General features: G+C 43.1%; 1 protein-coding gene across 1 annotated transcript in view; it reads left to right on the plus strand.

Annotated features, from left to right (window-relative positions):
- The window catches only part of LOC132655333 (ankyrin repeat and fibronectin type-III domain-containing protein 1-like), a 36,123-nt gene that overhangs the window by 10,257 nt on the left and 6,303 nt on the right, over window positions 1-19,563 (plus strand). Inside the window, 6 exon segments of the mRNA XM_060388324.1 lie at window positions 4,374-4,478; window positions 4,938-5,020; window positions 5,023-5,067; window positions 5,549-5,665; window positions 11,806-11,913; window positions 11,915-12,022. Coding sequence (XP_060244307.1) covers window positions 4,374-4,478; window positions 4,938-5,020; window positions 5,023-5,067; window positions 5,549-5,665; window positions 11,806-11,913; window positions 11,915-12,022 — 566 coding nt within the window.

Here is a 19,563-nt window from a genome sequence, read left to right on the forward strand (position 1 = left end):
ACAATGTGAGAGGCCCAGCAGTCCCGTGAGAGGCTCGGCTCAAGAGCTCAGGTCAGGTAAGGTTAGGAGACACAGAATTCCTCACCACTCTTGTGGAAATGGAAACTAGACTTCAGAATATTAAAAACCACAGTAAAGAACCTAACAAATTTGATTAAACAAGTATGTTCTGGATTCTTCAGCCACGTAAATCCTTTGCCATAGAATTAGTATTCTATGGTGTAAGCGTTGGGACAGCGTTGGCTGACCCTGTAACCCATCAAGATAAAATAAAGTACCTCACAGACAGAAAAAAATAGCAGTGATTCTAAGATGCTGCAATGTAACTCTAGGGGTCAAAGGTCAAGCAAAGGCTGTGTAAAGTCTGCTAACAGAGAAGCACGAAGACGATGTTTTGAACATTCGACTACTTTGAGATAGTGCAGTTTACGGGGGACGCACACCTTTATGAACTTTGTATATAGAAAAGCAAATAATTTCCCTGCATCCTACGTCTACCGTTTAGAGTTTTCTAACCCCATCACAACTTCCTCATCAGAAAATCGGGCTGTCTAACTTGCAGTGTTATTATGAGAAGGAAATGAGAAAATAGATTCAAACCACCCTCACAGACTCTAGCTCATTTTCAGTCATTGTTCTTGCAAGGGAAGAACACTCCACCCACAGTGATTGGCTGGCACATCCTAGCATGAAAGTGTGGGCAGGGACTTCACTGTACCGAGCTGGGGTACTCACCAATTCTCAGCAGATTCCATTGCAGAAGTGATAGAAAAGCATCTCCACTCCTCCCCAAAGCCTATGCAATGGGTACCAAAATCTTTCAAATCCTTATGCCCTTCAGTTTTGAAACTTTGTTTTCTTATGTAATTTATTTCTTCCACCATCAGTACCCTTTCTCCTCCCTTCTTTCCTGCTAGAATTATTGTTAAATAGAGGTTGAAACCTCCTAAGCTAGTTTTCTTTCTCCACCCTAGTTCTCTTGTTTGTTTTTAAGGTAAGGTCTCAAAGCACATCCCTAGTTGACTCACTATGCTGAAAAGGATGACCTTAAACTCACAGTGATCCTCCTGCCTCTCCCTATTCAGTGCTGGGATTTCAGCTGTGTACCACTATGCCTAGCCTAATTCCTTTGATTTTCTTTAGTGTTCCCCTCTGCTTTTTATACTGACATCCTTTTACTGCACTTTCTCAAAAATGTGTGTGTGTGTGTGTGTGTGTGTGTGTGTATCTTTCATTTTCTAAGACTTCTGTTGGATTTTTAAGCTTCAGATAACATTTTTAATTCTCAATGCTCCTTTGTTCTACTATTAAAAAATAAGTAATCTCTGTCATTACATGAGTTCATTCTTGTCTCCCAGAATGTTAATGACAAGCTCCATCTTGTACTTCCTCAACACAGTCTCCCTTCAGACTTGCTCTTTTCGCTGGTTTTGGCCTTTGTGTTTCCTGGTGGGTATATTTTCTTAATAGCCTAATGAGCCTTCTGTGTTTGCTTAGATATAAAAGAAGAGAGATAAATAGCCACCAGGGACATGGACAAGGAACTTTATTCACAGGCTTCATTGTCCAGTGAACTGATGTCATGTTTTCATTGGGAAATCACCAGTGTCATAATCTGTGGGTGTATTCTCTGGTAAAATTCTCCTTCGGACAAATTTCTTCCATGATCCAGCCTGGAAAATATAACTTCCAGTATGTGTGTTCTGAGAACATAATGGGTAAATATTATACATGAAAACTTTCATTTAATCTACCAGTTTTAATAGCTAGTAGCATCACCACAGTCATCCCATTTCCAATTGTCCCTGAGGTCTCCCTGTCTCCAACCTCAGAGGCTTCACTTTTGTGGTCCATTGATTTTTTTTGCCTGTTTGTTTTTCTTCCCAGAGAATAAGCCACTGACTTTCACCTAGGCTAGGAGAGGGGTCTTTGTCTAGCTGTGCAGTAGAGGAAGAGATCTAGAAGTCTGGTTTTAAACAGATTTCACAAACTCCTGGTTTTAGCTGCATATGTGGCTCCTCTCCCCATTAGCAGCCACGGAGCTTGTGGAATGAACCACCTTACTTCTTCGTGGTCCACCTGGGTTTTAGGCATCATCTTTCTCAAGTCTTGCTAAGTCCATCTGTCTACCTGCTTTCTGCTACCAAACCTCACCTGCTGCTGTCTTCTGCCCTGTCGATTTGCCCTCATAGAAACCACTTCCTTCAAGCCTGTGCTGAGGTTAGTAAGGTTTAGAGTGGTGGCAACAACCACGCTGACTCCCAGCTTACACAGCAGCATCATTCTCCAACAGCCAAACTCATATTCAAATCACAAACAGAATTTTTTTTTTTTACCTTTTTCTGCCAGCAGCAACCACTACTAGCGCAACATTGAGGCTGATGAAGAGACATATGTAGCCAGTGACTCCTATAGGATTACATGCAGAAGCCCACAGGGTGGGCCTCAAACGTGGGTCATCCACCCAGGCTTCTCTGTCTTAAGAGCGCTGATATGATAGGGTTTCTGTTCTCATCCCCAGGAACATGCCTACCAAAGCTCAGTGATGACACCAATGGCCTCAGCTTCCCTTCAGTACTAGACCAGACTAGGTGACAGCAGGGATCGTCTTGCCCAGCTCCGTGGAGCATCCTTTGCAAAGACTGTTCCCAGATGTCTGGGGTTTTGAATACAGCTCTCAGGGAAAGCTCCCGGCTATAAACAGGAGAGGAAATGTGGACAATAGTCACACTCTCATACCTACAGGGCATCACACACAGCAGCTTCCCCAAAATGGCTTATTCGGTCTCTTTGGGCCCTGGCTTTGCTTTTGGGGGTAATCCATTTTATTTCACAGTGAAGGTTATATTTAGACATTTCCTTACAGATATTTTTTGTTGTTTTTTTCTTATTTTTAAATGTTTTTAGTGAAATAGAATTATATCACTTTCCCCCTTCCTCTAGCCCCTTTCTGTTATCCTTTCTTGAATTCTTTCCATGTTCCCCTCCTCAAGTTGATATTGTCCTTGACTATTAATTGCATACTTACATATAGGTATGTTTATATGCACATGTATGCACAAATATATACAAATACAACCTGCTGAATCCATTTTCATGGTGATATACAATTTTAAGGCTGGCCACTCTGCATTGGGCAATGAATATGGAGACTAATCCCTGGCAAAAGCTAATTATTCTTCTCCCAATAGTCAACATCTCTAGGGGTGGGACCTCAAGAAATTTCCCCTCTTCCATGTTAGTGTGTTCATTGATGTTGTCCTTGTTCCTTTTTTGTCTATGCAGCCATTTCTAAGATAGATTGTTCTGCAACAGACTCCCTACTATTCTGGCTCTCACAGCTTTTCTGCCCCATCTTCTGTGATGTTCCCCAAGCAGGAGCTGTGATGTAGATATGTGACTTTAGGCTGGACTCTCCGGGCGCTACAGGCTTTCTCATAAGTAAGCACACATAGTGGAAGAGACTAGCCTAGGATGCTAATAATTGTAGTTATAGGAAGTGGTGGGATGAGTTGAGTGAATTTGTTCCTTTTGTTATTTTTTTTCTACTCTCCAGATCTTCTGTAAGGTGTTCACATTAATCCTATAAGGGACAAATTTAATTGGACACATAAAGTAACAAGGATAACTTTGGGAGCCTTGAGAATTGGCGAATATTAAAATCCAGCTGGCGAAGGTCGGGGGGGGGAGAAGGAATTGGCTCCATTTCTTTTCATCTTACTTGATAATAAAGCACTTACCCTAAGAGCATAAACAAGAGACCCTAAGTGGTTTCCCGCAGTTACAAATATTGCTCACCTGCAACACTGTGAAGAGCTGTTCTTTGACTGAGTCAGCTGCTGGGGTATACTTAGATTTTTCACAGCACCAGGCAGAAAACTCCTTAGAGGAAGAAGGATGTGTTTTGTCTTCTGGTTTCACACCATGGGTGGGGAGGGCATGGGGAAGTGCTCGTACCATGGAGGCAAATTAGCCTAAGAGGCATAATAGCGGAACAGCTATTGTCAGCCACTCTTTGGGGAATGGAAAGCTAAAATAGCAGAATGGGCAAGACACCCCCAAGGGCCTGTAACCAACCTCCACCAGCCAGGCCTCACTTCCCGACGCCTCCAAAACACCAACACCACCAACAATTCCACTGACTAGAAACCAAATATTCAAAACAGGAGTCTATTAGGGCCATTTCCAATTCCAGCCATAGCAGTTGCTATCTCACTAAATACAAGTGTTTTGAAGAAACATTAAGCTGGACCCCCTGTATGAAATTAGTAAGTGACACCACAGGGACAGGGAAGGCCAGGAGGTGGGAATAAAAATCAGGAGTGTTGATTTGTTAGATGGAATTTGCACAACATATTCTTTCTATGTTCTAGAAAGTTCAAAGTTGCAAACCATGGGCCGCAAGCAGTCAGTATCAAGAAGCCTAAAGCACCTATCCCATTCCTCAAACAAGTTTGTGAAGACCTTGAAATGGTGGGTTCTAAACACTTTGTCTAGTAAGTCTTAATGACTCAGGAATGAACTAGTTAGAGTTCTAAGTGGAAATGAAGTGGAAGTTACATGTTTTTATTAAAGAAATGAATTCTCCTGAGAATGTGGGCAAGAGTTCAGTCTCTAAGTTCTAACCACTAAATTTGTGATACATAGCAAAAATATTTCTAGGTGTGTTTTCAACTCAGCTTGCAACATGTCTAAAACCAATTTTATATCTATATATTTAATTATATTACATATATTTAACTCCGTTATATAACAATAATATATTTGATTAAATACACATATATGTAGATGTAGTTATATTATATATTAGTAGTTATATCATATATCATATATAATATTATATATATACATACATATATATATATATATATATTCAATTTCCTAAGACTCAAGTTTGGTAAAGCAAACAGTTGAAGATTTCTTTATCTTCCTCTTTTTCTTTATAGCCGTTATATTTTATTATAAAGACAGTATGTTAGTCAGCAATGAAGATCAAATACCAATTGTTGAACTAGATGACACTCTCACACCAGCTCTATTACAGAAGATTTTCTCTGGTTCACGAAGGTACACTGAGTTCTCATTTTATTTTTTCTCTACTTTGCACCATGGTTAACACACATAAATCTCTGAAGCTTTACTTGAGGGGTCCCCATGATCAAAGTTTGGGGACGGGAGTGAATAATCTCAAAGACCCCTTACAGGCCCTGCATGCCCCACGCCAGTTTTTCAAAGGCCAAAGTAGTGTCTCAGCTACATTTTCACAGCAAAGAAGCGTGTGTCATGTCAGATTGTGTCTCCACTCTTCAGAGTTATGGGATCATTTGGCAATGACTCGAATGTAGATCTGACTGTTTCATTAGCATTCAGATCTTTTTCCAATTGGACAGAGATCAAAAAGTTGTTTCGTGTGTATCTGAAAATGGACTGGAGAGCAAATATCGGGGTGGGGGGTCAGGTTTCCTTCTCCATGCCTTGCTTTGATGCCACCACCTAAATCATTCGCTGGCTCCGATGATGTGATGAGACCTCGTGACTTCTTTTGCAGCTGTCTTGTATGTGGGAAGACATCAGGTGGCTAAGGCAAAGCGTGCCCATCTCTATGTCCTCATCCATGGTGCTGCAGACTTGGCAGAAGATGCTCGCTGCCACAGCCCAGCTACAGGTGAGGGACCAGGCCTGAGCTCTGGGAAGAACCTTCAGACTTGAAGAGCTCGGTCACCAATCCTTCCTAAAAGGAAGAGAGCTCTTCCAGATCTCTGGCCACAGAAAGCTTCCTAGACAAGTTGAGCTATGTGTCTAGTCATGGTGGGCTTTGGTATGGAATCCTAAACAAAGAGTTCTCCATCTGATACTAATCAGTCAACTTGGGTTTTCTTCAAGGTCTCGTTTTCATCGCCTGTAGACCAAGGGGACTTTGACCGGATCACTGAAGGCCCCATGCTGTTCTGTTGGAGTGTATGGAAGGCATCAGTGAGCAGCAGGGGTTTAGGGCAGCTTCCTGATGTGCTGTATGCTTGTATATGAAGCCGGGAGCCTTAACAGAACCTTGAGCCTCTGTCAGGGATGTGAATCTACTTACAAAGCTATCTCAAAATATCAAGAAATTTAGTAAGTCGTATTTGGCAAGCAGGCTCACACCAACCATGGTATGCAAAAAAGTTCCTAAAAATCCTCCAGCTCCACTCCCACCTACGATTGCAAGAATTTCTCCTTTGAACCCCAGCAATCATAACTCAACCCTGTAACCTCGTAACAACTACCATGCCACCGGGACAAGCTACATTTGTCCCCCTTGCTACACTCCACTGCATAGACCTTAACTGCTCCATTTCCCCAGTGGCTTCACAGGCTTGAGTAGTGTTCTTCACTACAGCTCATTCTCCAATAAGAATCCTCTCCTACGACTTAAAGAAAAGCTCTTGGACCCACGCCATGACGTTGGGGCTAAACTCAGAGCACCCCTTTCATCACTAAGTCACCCACTTGGCGGGACTATGCCATCGTCTTCCCAACTGTTTTTATCTTTAAGATAAAGGATGTTTCCAAGAGGCTTGGCCCCTTCACTAGCCCTTCACTGTACATCTGAGGTCTGCCTGGACATAGATGGACCTTCGTGTTTATTGGAGTCTTCTTCCAACACTTCCAAATGCTTTCAGCAACCTGGGAAGGACAGGCTGTTGCTAGCCAGTATAGTCAGATGCTGAGAGATTCCATGGTGGCCAGTGTGACCCTGCCTAACTCCTACCACAACACTCTTGGATTTCCTCACTCCCCACTCCAAACTTCGGATCCCACTATCTTTTGAGACTATTTCCCTCTTTGTCAAGCTGAGATTTCTTGGTACATCACAATCACTCTTTGAAGATATTGTAGATTTTTCTCTTGAAAAAAAAAAAGTATATGTAAGCCCAGACCACTCCAACACGTCTATACTAAAGTACTTTCACCCAGATTTCTGAAAAGAAACATATCATGCATGATGTTTATATCATGTATATATTTATACTTAGTATCAGTATATTTTTATACTGATACCATATATAAATATATACATCAATATATATTACACTATGCACATAGCCACAATTCTCACCTGGGATGCTATCTAGCGACCTCTCTTTATTTTTGTAGTAACTTGCTTTCTTGAGCTGTAAAGAACTATTTAAAATACCTTCTTTATTCTCCCATGTTCCTTCCCATTCCCACTCTCTGTCCTGACAACAGGTGAGGATCTCACTAATTCTCTTAAGAGATGGGAGTGGTTTTCCATCACCAAAATTTCAAAAGCTGCCGAGACACTCACCTCTTTTTTTCTCCCCTGTTCCTAAGTTTATATGGCCTTATCCTTATCTTCCCCATGAAAGACTCTCCTCCTTGTGTGCTCTGAATCTCATCTCTCCTGTCTTCATTTTAAAATACTCATCTCAGACTGTAGATATGGCTCGGTGATGAGGAGCACCTAACTGCTACTGCAGAGGTCCTGAGTTTGTGCCCTAAACCTACATCAGGTGGCCGCTAATCACCTGTAACTCCAGCTGCAGGTGGATACATCACCTCTGCCTTCCATGGGCACTGCATTCATGTGTACAAATCCTCACACAGACACAGATATGTAGTAACAATAATGAAGAAGAAATCTCTTCTCATTAATTTATTTATTTACTTTACATCCTGATTGCAACCCCTTTCCCTCCTCTCCTCCCAGTTTCACCTTCATTTCACCTCCCCAATTTCTCCTTCTCTTTTCCTGAGATAAGGGAAGAACCCCCCTGGGGTACCAACCCATCCTGGCAGAACTAAGAGCATCCTCTCCCACTGAGGCCAGACAAGGCAGTCCAACTAGAGTATAGGGATCCAAAAGCAGGCAACAGAGTCAGAGACAGCCCCCACACACACATTTCAATTGTTAGGGGACCCACATGATGACCAAGCTGCACAGAATAAATCTTAAAAAAAATTCAGCTTCAAATTCTCCTCATGTCTAAAGTGCCCTCACATAGTCCTCGAGCTACCAAACAATCATTTTTTTATTCCCCACACTAAGTCTCTTGAAAGAATTACTTGTATTCTCCTCCACCAGCCTCCACATTCCCCATCAGCTGTAGTGCCATGCGCATAAAACCTGCACTGTCGGGACCCCAGTCATCAGAGCAGACAGCACTACAAAGCTGGGCTGGAGGAGCCTCATCTGCATGATGGGGCTTCAAGTGTGGGAGGAGTTCCAGGGTGTTTGTGGGGACCAGGGAAGGTGGGACTAAAATCAAGTGGCATTTCTGAGAAACAGCCTAAAGAAATTTCAGGCAGAAAGGGGACCAAAATTCCAGTATTGGCAGGAGGCGGAAAGGGAGCGTGAGGATTTCTTTTCTTGTTCTAAATAAACATTCACTTTTACACCTAGTTTTGCATTCTTTAAGAGAACCCCCAAATTGTATGACAGGCCTTCACATGAAGCTTTCTTCCAATCCTGCCTTCCCTCCCTCCCTCATCTCCTCCTATGTCCCTTCCCCAGTCCACTGATAGGGGGTGGTCCTCCTCCCCTTTCATCTGACCCTAGCCTGTCAGGTCTCATCAGGACTGTCTTTCATAGTCTTCCTCTGTGGCCTGGTAAGGCAGCCCCACCCCCACTCAGGAGGAGATGATCAAAGAGCCAGCCACTGAATTCATGTCAGAGACAGCTCCTGTTCCTCTTACTAGGGCGCCCATTTGGAGACTGAGCTGCCACGGCCTACATCTGTGCAGGGACTCTAGGTTATTTCCGTGAATGGTCCTTAGTTGGAGTATCATTCTCAGAAAAGACCCTAGGCCCAGATTTTTTGGTTCTGTTGTTCTCCTTGTAGAGCTCCAGACCCTTCCAGACTCTTTTTTCATAAGATTCCCTGCACTCTGCCCAAAGTTTGGCTATGAGTCTCAGCATCTGCTTTAATATCCTGCTGGGCAAAGTCTTTCAGAGGCCCTCTGTGGTAGGCTCCTGTCTTGTTTCTTGTTTCCACCTTCTTCCAATGTCTATCCCATTTGCCTCTTTGATTGAGGATTGAGCATCTTACCTAGGGCCTCCTTCTTGCTTAGCTTCTTTAGGTGTACAGATTTTAGTATGATTATCCTATATTATATGTCTAATATCTGCTTATAAGTGAGTATATACCATGTGTGTTTTTCTGCTTCTGGGATACCTCACTCAGGATGATCCTTTCTGGTTCCCACCACTTGCCTGCAAAGTTCATGATTTCCTTGTTTTTAATGGCTGAGTAGTATTCCATTGTGTAAATGGAATACTTGTCTCAGACTGGAGCGGTGGCCCTAGTGGCCTGCTTACTCTATAAGAACCCAAGCTTAAAGACTGTCTCTCCTGGCTATCATCATAACTTCAATGTCTGACATGTGGCAGAATCTCATCCTAGGTATTGTGTAGATAAGAGTGTTTGTCAGCCAGTGCTAATTCAACTTTTACTGAGTTCTTCCTATGCACTGTGCAGAGGACCTAGTGACACAGAAAGCAAGGAGCCATGACTCTGGACAGGTGCTTCAGTTACATGCAATGCAGCAAGACACATACTGATAACTTTGTACGCAGGACGGTAGAAAAAAACAAAAAGAGGATGGTGGTCTTGAGATAATGTGAACAGTTCTTTTATCGCTCTGACATACCCGAAAGGAACAACTTAAAGAGGAAAAGACTACCCTTGTGTCTTGCAATTTCAGAGATCTCTGCCCAGTTCAGCTGTTCTGCTTCTTGGTGCCTGAGGCAAGACAGAATATCATGACAGTGTTCATGTGCCAGGGGTGGGGGGGGTGGGGAGGGGAGCTACCTAACTCCGAGTGACCAAAAAGCACAGAAACCATGAGAGACTAAGGACATGACATACCTTCACAGGCATACTTTCAGAGATCTTCTTCCCCCACACAGGCCTCATTTTCTAGTTTTCATTATCTCCAGTAATACCATCAAATTTCAAACCTATCAGTTTTCGGAATCCATTGGTTAGATTGGAGCCTTCATGGTCCAATCACCTCTCAAACGAGCCTGTTGGGGGTGAGGGGTATTCCATATTCAAGCCATAACAGAATTAGATATGTCTTTCCAGAGAATGTGGAAGTAGGCTGGATCTAAAGAATATAATTGGAGACCAAGAAGAGATTCTAATTACAGCAGATTTGTAAAAATCCCATATTCAGCAGGGGAGCAGGCTCGGGAGTTAGTGAAACACGTTTTTCATGTGTTGCTTGATTTAGTCCCCTGAATGCTCTGAGGTGTGGATTAACCAAAGTGATGCCTAAACCTGTGAAGACCTTTCATTTAAAACGGTGACACTCAGACCGGAGAGAGTCAACAGCAGAACAGTTCATGAATGGTGGCCAGCCCTGAAACTCAGCACCTGTGTGAGCAAAGTCTTAATAGCTGTGCTGTGCTAAAACCAACTCATTACTAGCTTGGAAACCCAACTGTTAAATATGCAGACACTTTGAAGGCTTATTGTCACACCCAAGGTAGCTTGGAGTGGACTACCCTATGGAGACTGTCACTTACCATAGACCAGCCACCCACCCCTTGACCTTTTGTTTTGTTTTGTTTTGGCATGGTAGTGTACCAGCACAACACTGCTCATACAATAAGGTATTTATATAAAACTATGGTGCTACATAGTTATAGACTAAAAAATCTCACCCAAAATGGCTTTTTTTTCTGATTTATAAGTAACTTGTTATAGAAGAAAAATCAGAATGACGGGGCCACTTAAAAAATTAATCTTACCAAATGAATTTTGTCAGTAATTACTTATGAAACTCCTTACTCATTCTGTATCTGGTCTTCATGAGGAAAAATAGAAGGCTTAAGACACAGTTCCTGTCTATGAGGGAACAGTCCATTGTAGGATATTTGAAAAATGACCAGCTGGGTCGTTTATTTTAGATCAATATTGTCATTTTTACAAATTCCAGTCCTACATCAGCTCTCACACTAACACATCATCACATCATCATTCATGTGAGTTCACCCAGACAGACAGACAGACAGACACACACACACACACACACCAACTAGGAACTCTGTGATGGCTTTTATGGGGTTCCATCCTAATCATCTAGTACTTTCAGCTAAAGAGCTTCAGCCCCTTCATATTTATACAGTTCCTATTTATTCTAATAACGCAGGCCTTGGCTTCTTCAAATTTTATGTAGCATCCTTCTCTTCCTACTTTCGTAAAAGTATTGTCTGACTCTGTCGACAGAGTTTGTAAGAAATTTCAACAAACTTTCAGTACACAGAACACCTGGAGATGCAGATAAGTCAAAGCAGGCCAGTCCCAATTAGAGAACCTTGCAGGTACTGCGCAGTCATCTGGGGCCCTCTGCACAATGCGTGACATTGTCAATTCACTTCATCATTTTAAACAACCCCACCTCATAACTCGCTTACTGGAGATCTCTCAAAAACTCCACAAGTTAGCATACTTGAAATATCAGACATTTTTCTTTAAAACATCTGGGATTCTCTTCAAGTGCTGGTCACTGAGGTTTATGTGCTAGTGTGCCTATGTGGGCAAAAGATATTTACAGATATTGAATTTGCTTAAAAAAACATAGTGTCTGTGCCTCTCGCTATAATCTTTGCAGGCTCACAGTGGAGACCTTTCTTTGAGCTCTCTGCTAAGCACATTTCTGCAATGCCACCTAGGCTAGGTCTAAGCCTGAGAAAAAGCAAACAGCTCCTCAGAAATCCAGCGGTTGTTCAGTCTTTTGTTGTGGTTTTGTTGCTCTGTTTTACAACATCAACTGAGCTACCAGGAATCTGTTGCTTTCTAGAATTTACTTGGAACGCACAACTTGGGAAGACTCTACTATGAGCCCATTAAAGATCGCCATGGCAACATCCTCATTGTCACCATCAGGGAAGTGGAGATGCTTTATTCCTTTTTTTAATGGCAAGTGGATGCAGATATCAAAACTGCAAAGCCAGAGAAAGTCTCTGTCAACACCTGAGGAGCCAACCGCCTTAGATATCTTGCTAATAACCATCCAGGTATGTAGGATTTTCTTCGGTGCCCTGATGGTTCTGATTCTGATACATTTATGGCAGCTCCTGTACAATGTATATCAAGAGCTATTCACGTAAATAGTGATGCAGCAGAGTCCTGAGATGAGTCACTGTTCACACTCCGTATGTAGGAGCGATGCTGTGGCTCACTTGCATCGATCTCTGTCCAAATACAGAGCTGATCAAACAGTCATAAGGGTGGGCACTCTGAAAATACCCTGACAACTATACTGATCACTTTCACATCAATATGACCAGAGAAATAACATAAGGGGGCAGGTTTCTTTTGGCTCAGAGTCTTGGAGCATTACAGTCCATCACAATAAGAAAGGCATAGCACAATGGCTCAGCCATTCGAGAAGGAGCCTGAAGCAACAGCTGTTCACATTGTCACAGATCAGGAAGCTATCGGTGGCCAGAACTAGGGGTTAGGTGAGGCTAACAACCCCTAAATACCCTCTGGTAGTGAGCTACTTCCTCCAGGCAGGTCCTACCTCCTGAAGGTCCCGTTGCCCTCCAAGATTCTACCAGTCCGGGGAATAAGAAATCAAAATGTGAAGCTAAGGATTCAAACCTAGGATTCAGATTCAAACCTTAACACCGATGAGCCAGCGAGAAGAACTGAGTCAGTCAAGTAGGGAATCTGCAGAGGCTGTGACAAGCATTAACTCAATATCAGAATGGAGTGTGACAGTACAGGGATCACACCTACATATTTATTCTTGCCTGTTCTTCATAATACTCTCTTAAGACAGCAGGGCACAATTAAACCCACTTTAGGAATGAGATCATCAAGGCTCAAAGAGGTTAAGGGACACAGGGTAGCACACAAGGGTTAACTAGGTGAGACTCATGAAGCTTTGGCCCCACTTAGTCCTTCATTTGCACAAGCCCCTTTTCAGAGCCTCCGGCACTCCATCAATTAACATTTGAAAGTTTAAACTCTTTTTGGGGGGTAGCATTTCTTTATTAGAGAGAGGGAGTGTGCCATGTTGTACTCGGGGAGGTCAAAGGACAACTTGCAAGGACCAGCTCTCTCTTTCTACCTTGTGGGTCCCCGGATCCCACTCATGTCATGAGGCTTGAAGGCAAACACTTTCACCTACTCAGCCATCTCACCAGCCCTCTCTTCTTTTTCTGAAAGAAAGAACCAGAAATTACTTTAGCCTCGGGTGCTACAAGCCAGAGTGTGGCCCTAGACACAACAACAACAAAGTGCCAAAACTGAGAGTTCAGCTCAGATCATCCGACGCAGGGATGTCTTTCAGCTGTCAGTCATACCCTGCGGTATGAGGAAGAGACTTGAGAGTAAATACTCACTTAGTGTTTTTAGTGAATGATGGGAGATGAGAGCTGCCAGCAACCACCAAAATTCAAACTGGAGTAACTCATACGCAGACCTGGACTAGATGGCAGGACCAGAAGTAGGCCTGGCTGTCCCAGGGGCTCACAGATTAATAGGTGACATGGCAGTGGCTCATAGTTTCATATCTGACATGGACTTCAAGCTGCTTCATTGTCTTTCTTTTGTGTGTGTGTGTGTGTGTGTGTGTGTGTGTGTGTGTGTGTGTTAACCCACTGATTGTATAGAATTCACCGGTTATGTAGAAAAGCTGGTGGAAAAACATCTGCACTGAGCAACCATGGGAGTCTGTCCGCAATGAGTCCCTTCTGTACGTGGAAGAGACAAATCCCAACCTCAGCCACACTAGTGATCCATGTTTGCCTTAAATGGCTTGCTCCCTTTCACTCCCAAGGGGTCTAATGCAATAATGAGCCCAGTCACTGCTTGCCCTGGTCCAAACGAGGACAAAGCCTAACACAGCAAAGGTAATTGGAATGGTCAAGACCAATAGCTCTGGATTTGATTTTGTAAAATTTAGGTTCATAGGAAATTGTGACTCATCTCAGAATATATGTGCATGTGTGAAGTGAGTGGGAGCAGGGAACACAGACACACTCATGGCTCCTCTCTTTGCCTTTTATAAGAAGTGCTAAAAGAAGCATTCAAGAAATCATAATAAATTTAGTTTTTACAGGGTGACTAATACACCAATCCCTAGAGGGATAACCTGGGGTCTGGCCTAACTTTGCTGCTAGAAACACAGACCCCAGCATGATATAATACCTGGGGTCTGGGCTATCTTTGCTGCCAGAAACACAGGCCCCAGCATGATATAATACCTGGTTTCTCCCAGACTTATTACATTAAAAATGTGTTACAGGTGCAGAAAAATCCCAATCTGGTGAAAGGTTGTTAGAGAAGGAGACCAAAAATAGAGGCGGGATCAGGTTTCCACACAGATCCAAGTGGAAAATTCACCCCCGCTGACTGGCGCATTCCTGCTTGATGTCTTTCCTACCCACCCCCTCTCCCTCCTCCTCCCCCCACCTTTTCTCTCCCACCTCCCATGCAGGTCTTATGCTGGACAGGAAATGGAGAGTAAGGCTCTTAGGGTGGGTAGCCAAACTCTGAAGACTGGAGACGAAATTCTATCAGGAGTTGTCTTTACTTTCAACATGAAGGTTGAGCTAGACCTTGGTGGTCCAAAGATGGCTGGATATGTCCCAGTGACAAGCCACACTCTCCTCTCCCACAGAAGCAAGGGACATAAGGCATCCCAGAGGAGGTCTTGACTTCTTCCTGGCGCTTCACAACACATTGTCAGTATCCTTTTAAAACAAGGGTGACTGAATGACATTCCAATTCCATCCCCTCCACTATGTGGCCAGAGGGAATTATTCTTCAACCCTTTGTCTCCTTTTCTGAGGAAAAAAAATGTCTTCCTCACAGGAATCTGATGACAATGAGAGGAAAGAGGATGTAAGCATCAGGACAGTAATGAACACTGTAAATGTTCACCATTTTTATTACTTCTCCACTCAGGTCACTTTTAATCCAACTCCTCCAACTTCTGGGGGAGACCTCTGTTCCTGGCTGGTCATCCTTTGAGGCATTTTATCACCTCACTTACATTTTCATAACAAGTGAGAAACTCTGTATGAAAATTATATGATTCACAACTGGATATTCAAAACAGGTGAAGGCTTCAACAAAATCTTACCCCACAACGAATCTATTCATCTCTGGAGAACCTAGGAAACTCCAACATCCAACTCCTCAAATTCCCAACCTTCTCAAGTCTCAGGCTTTCCAAAATGGCCATCTCTCATATATCTGGGAGATCCTCTTGTTTGCTTGGGAAAGAAGTGTTATGAACAAGTTAGAGTCCCGCTGAGCAAACTGATTGGCAGTGCGGGTATTTCCAACAAGCAGGCTGCTCTGAGGTAGTGCTTACTCTGTGACCTTCAGGGACTGGATATCTTGCATGTGAAGTTGTCTAAGACCATTAACCTCATACATGTGTACTATATACTCAACCCTGACACGTCTATATTAGCATCAATTCTCATGAAAAGCCACTGAGGCTGGATAATTCTGTGTCCAGGCCAGATATAAAGATATACATATCAAGGATATAGTGTACCTTGATTACCCAAAAAATGAGAGGAAGATGGAACACCCACACCCCTAGCCTGGAGCCCTTCCTGTTCTGCTGTGTTGCTATATGCACTCTCTCTCCTTTCTCCAAAGGCTGCTCTAAGAAAACTTGCCCAACTTTGCCTTCTGTTCCCTTTCTTTAGGCCTTTCCTGTCACAACTAGATGCCCAGCGCATATTACCTCTTCTGCCTTCTCTGCTGTCTTACTTGTACGTTCCTACTACACCAGCCCCCCCCCCATTTAATACAGTTATCCAAAAGGAACCAGAACCATTACTGGAAAAGAACTAACTGAGATGGAAGTAAGAAACAACTTGAGTTCACGTGAACCATGTGGATATAAACCTTTATAAGCACCAAAGGATATAAACAATCTCCAATCTCTAATAGTTAGTAAATGGGTGAACAAAACAGGGTGCAGCCATGTAGTGGGAAATTATTCAGCTGTGTACGTGAGCATAGTATAATCCATGTTGCGGCCTAGATGAGCCTGAGAACACACGAAGCAAAAGAAGCCAGAAAGAAAATATCACAGCTTATGTAACTCCATTCATATGCTATGTCAATAATGAGCAAGTTCAATGAGACAGATTGCCTGGGTGCAAGGAAGAAAGATTGGGGAATTGTGAATAATGAATGTGAGGCTTCTTTCTAGAGTCATTAAAAAGGTCTGGATGTTAGGACTGGCAGCCTTGTCAGTATGCTAAGCACCAATGAGTCGAATGCTCTATGAAGATGAAATTTATGAGTTACGCCTCAGTTTGAGGGAAGAAGTAGTAGGAGCAATAGAGACTACAGTAATTTACAGTCATCCTTCCATAGGAAGAGGGCAGCCCCCAGTCGACCCCGGCCTGCTGTGGTGTGCGAACAGAGTTCCATTGTCAAAACATTTTCCACTTTTTCAAAAACAGTTGGAAATGTGGAATTTAGGATAAAATTCTCCTTTTTTTTAAAAAAAAAAGCCATAAAACAATTCAGAAAATTTAAATACTTTCTGATCTGATTAGTCCTGGGCCCACAGTGACCAGCAGCCCTCCTTTGTGACACAACTGGTTTCTCTATGCTTTACTCAGGAAAACAAATAAACAAATAAAACAACATCAGCAAAAACAAAAAACCCTCCTGTGGTTACTGGCAGAGCAGCTGCCTTATTATTCCTTTGGCAAGCTCTTAAGATAACTGACCAGCGAGGGTAGACTGAGTGGAAGATTCTCAGACCCCATATCAGCAAGACCCAGGCCCAGACCTCACCCATACCTCCTTACCTTTCCCAGACATGTTTTTGCAACATCAACAAGGTGGCGGGCTCTCTTTTAGGTGCTATAAGAAAATCAAATGAGTAAGTCAAGGACCTTGCTCTCAAGGAGTTCAGTCAAGGGAGGGAGACAGACTTGTAAACAAATCACGGTAAAACAAGGCAGGACAAACAGTGTACTATGGGAGCACACACAAAGCAGCCATTAATTCTGCCTGGAAATATCAGGCATTGCAGAAGAGGGGGCATTGGGCTGAGCTATGAGGGGAAGCTAAGTTTATCAGATGGAGAAAAAAAAAACAGCCAGAGAAGGGGGAGAGGGAAGCATTAAATGAGAGAACACACAGCAGAGACTAGACAGGAGCTGGGAGAGCAGCCTCAGCTTCCTTGAGTTTCACACTGGCCTCACACAATCTTCATATGGACCTTATTAAGCTGATTAGAAAAACTGGCTCAGAGCTTTCTCCCTTGCACTGGAATGTAAGTTTTACAAAGGAAAAGATAAATATGTTCATCAACAACCTAGCGTAATCCCTGGCATGTATGTAGGTATTTTGTAAAAGAACTAGACCTGGTAGTGAAAGGCTCCTGTGCCTGAGGCAGGAGATCCCAAGTTTGAGACAAGTCCGGGTTACAGTGAGTTCAAAGCGAGCCTTGGCAAGTTACCAAGCCCATATCTAGAAACACAAGTAGTTCGAGGCCAGCCTGGTCTACAGAGCAAGTTCCAGGACAGCCAGGGCTACACAGAGAATCCCTGTCTCAAAAAACTGACAGCGAGAGTCTGACTGGATTGCTCTGGGGGCTGGAGAGATGGTTCAGCAGCTAAAAGCGCTGGCTGCTTTTCCGAAGGTCTTGAGTTCAATTCCCAGCAACCACATGGTGGCTCACAGCCATCTGTAATGAAATCTGGTTCCCCCTTCCTGCGTGCATGAAGATAGAAACACAAGAGAGAAGGCAGAGGATACAGTTCAGTGCTGGGGGTGCTCCCTTCACATGCCCCAGTCTGAGATTCCACCCTCACCCCAGAAACACAAGCAGGAGGCTGTAAGCAAGTGGGTCCATGCTGGGGAAGAAAAAGCAACTCCTTGTGTCTATAGACAGGGAACACAAAAGGACGGGGTCGATGGAAGGCAAAGCCTGGGGTGCAGGTTAGAGGTTAGATCAGGTGATCGGCGCTCAGCTTGCTCTTAGAGGCCTTTCCTGGTGCTTCAGATTATGTGAATGAGACAGCTTTCTCTTCCCATTCATTTTTCAGGCTCCAAAAACATTCTGACTAATAAAAAATAAATGACTATGTAAAGACACAAAAATACACAGTAAGTGCTCAGGAACATTCTTTTTAAAAATTGAACGAAAGAGTGAATTTCCCTGTCCCAAAGTGGTGTTGGTTTTGACGTAAGCACAGTATGTTCCTAACTCACATTTGACCTGTGGTCAGCTCCAACCCTCACATGTTTTTCTCTAACACCCTCACCCATCCTATATTTGTACCCTAGCGTTTGGGTCTTCACAAGCACATGTTCTTACTACATTCCAACCCTAATTATGATAGGCTTATTTTTCCAATGCACTGGGGCATTCATAGCTTCGCTGCTATTTTCCAGAAAATCCAAACCACACCAAATTTTGGACCCACAAATTTGATACACACATTCTTGATGTGCTTTGTCCAGAATGTCAATAAATGAGCTGAAAACACTGGCTCTTGGGACCACTCCCTACTGGGCTATCACTCAATCTGTCTGCTGTTCCCATACCATCTTCATTATCCACAAGCATTCAACCCAGTTATCTGGCTTGTTAAAGCAATATGGTCAAGAATCCGTTTTTCCCCCATTATTCAGTGGAATGGATTCCATTGGAGGCTTCACTCTGCTCTTGTAGATCCCTATTTTGTTGCTATTGGAAACGAAAAGTGACTTTCTCTTCATAAATCCATACCGACTCCTCTCTGGTGCCTTGGGATTGCCTGGTTAGGTGAAAATTGATTGTGTGGTGGTTCTTTCTCATTTTCCCCCAAAGATCAATAATTTGAAAGTCTTTAATTACCAGCAACATCCTGTGTTGTCCCTGCTTCTTTTGCAAAGATGGGCATATTTGTCCTTTCCTTTTCCACTCTCCATGAGGTCTCAAAGGTGACGGCGTGTGGGTCTATAGCCACATCTGCCTGTACCCCTAGGGTACAGATCATCAGACTCTGCTGATTGGAATACTTCTATTTTCCCTTCTCACATTAATCATTTATCATCCTTTGATGTTATTCACTTCCCAGAACAATAACCTTGGCTAAACCTCTTCTACTCAACTACTTGCCTACGATCTGTCTGGAAGAGACGTGGGGGAAACACTGCTAAATTCAGGCTCACCCATCCCTACAATTCATAATAATTTTTCTTGGTCATATTATGTTTCCTCTATTTTTTTTTTTTTTGCCAAGTGCCTTTTGGACATTATTTTAGACTTTGTTTTTGTGACTATTCTGATATGCCTGTCTTTCAGTTCTTAACTTGTCCCTGTTCTGTTATTCTGTCTTAGAGATCTGACCTCCACATCGTATACTAATTTCATTGTCTAGTTGAAGAAGACAAAGGGACTGTGGTTCTGTGTCAGTGCACTTGAGGATGTGTGAGGACCTGGGCTTAACTCCCGGCTGTGCAAAACAAAAAGCAGAAAAGGAAAAATGTCTCCGTCAAGTTCATTTAGTGCCTCCATTTACAAAACTGAAGTCGGCCCTGTGTAATGGGTCTGCTCACTCTCCTGCCTTTCTTG

This window comes from Meriones unguiculatus, chromosome 7 (assembly GCF_030254825.1).
Source record: "Meriones unguiculatus strain TT.TT164.6M chromosome 7, Bangor_MerUng_6.1, whole genome shotgun sequence".
Taxonomy (NCBI): domain Eukaryota; kingdom Metazoa; phylum Chordata; class Mammalia; order Rodentia; family Muridae; genus Meriones; species Meriones unguiculatus.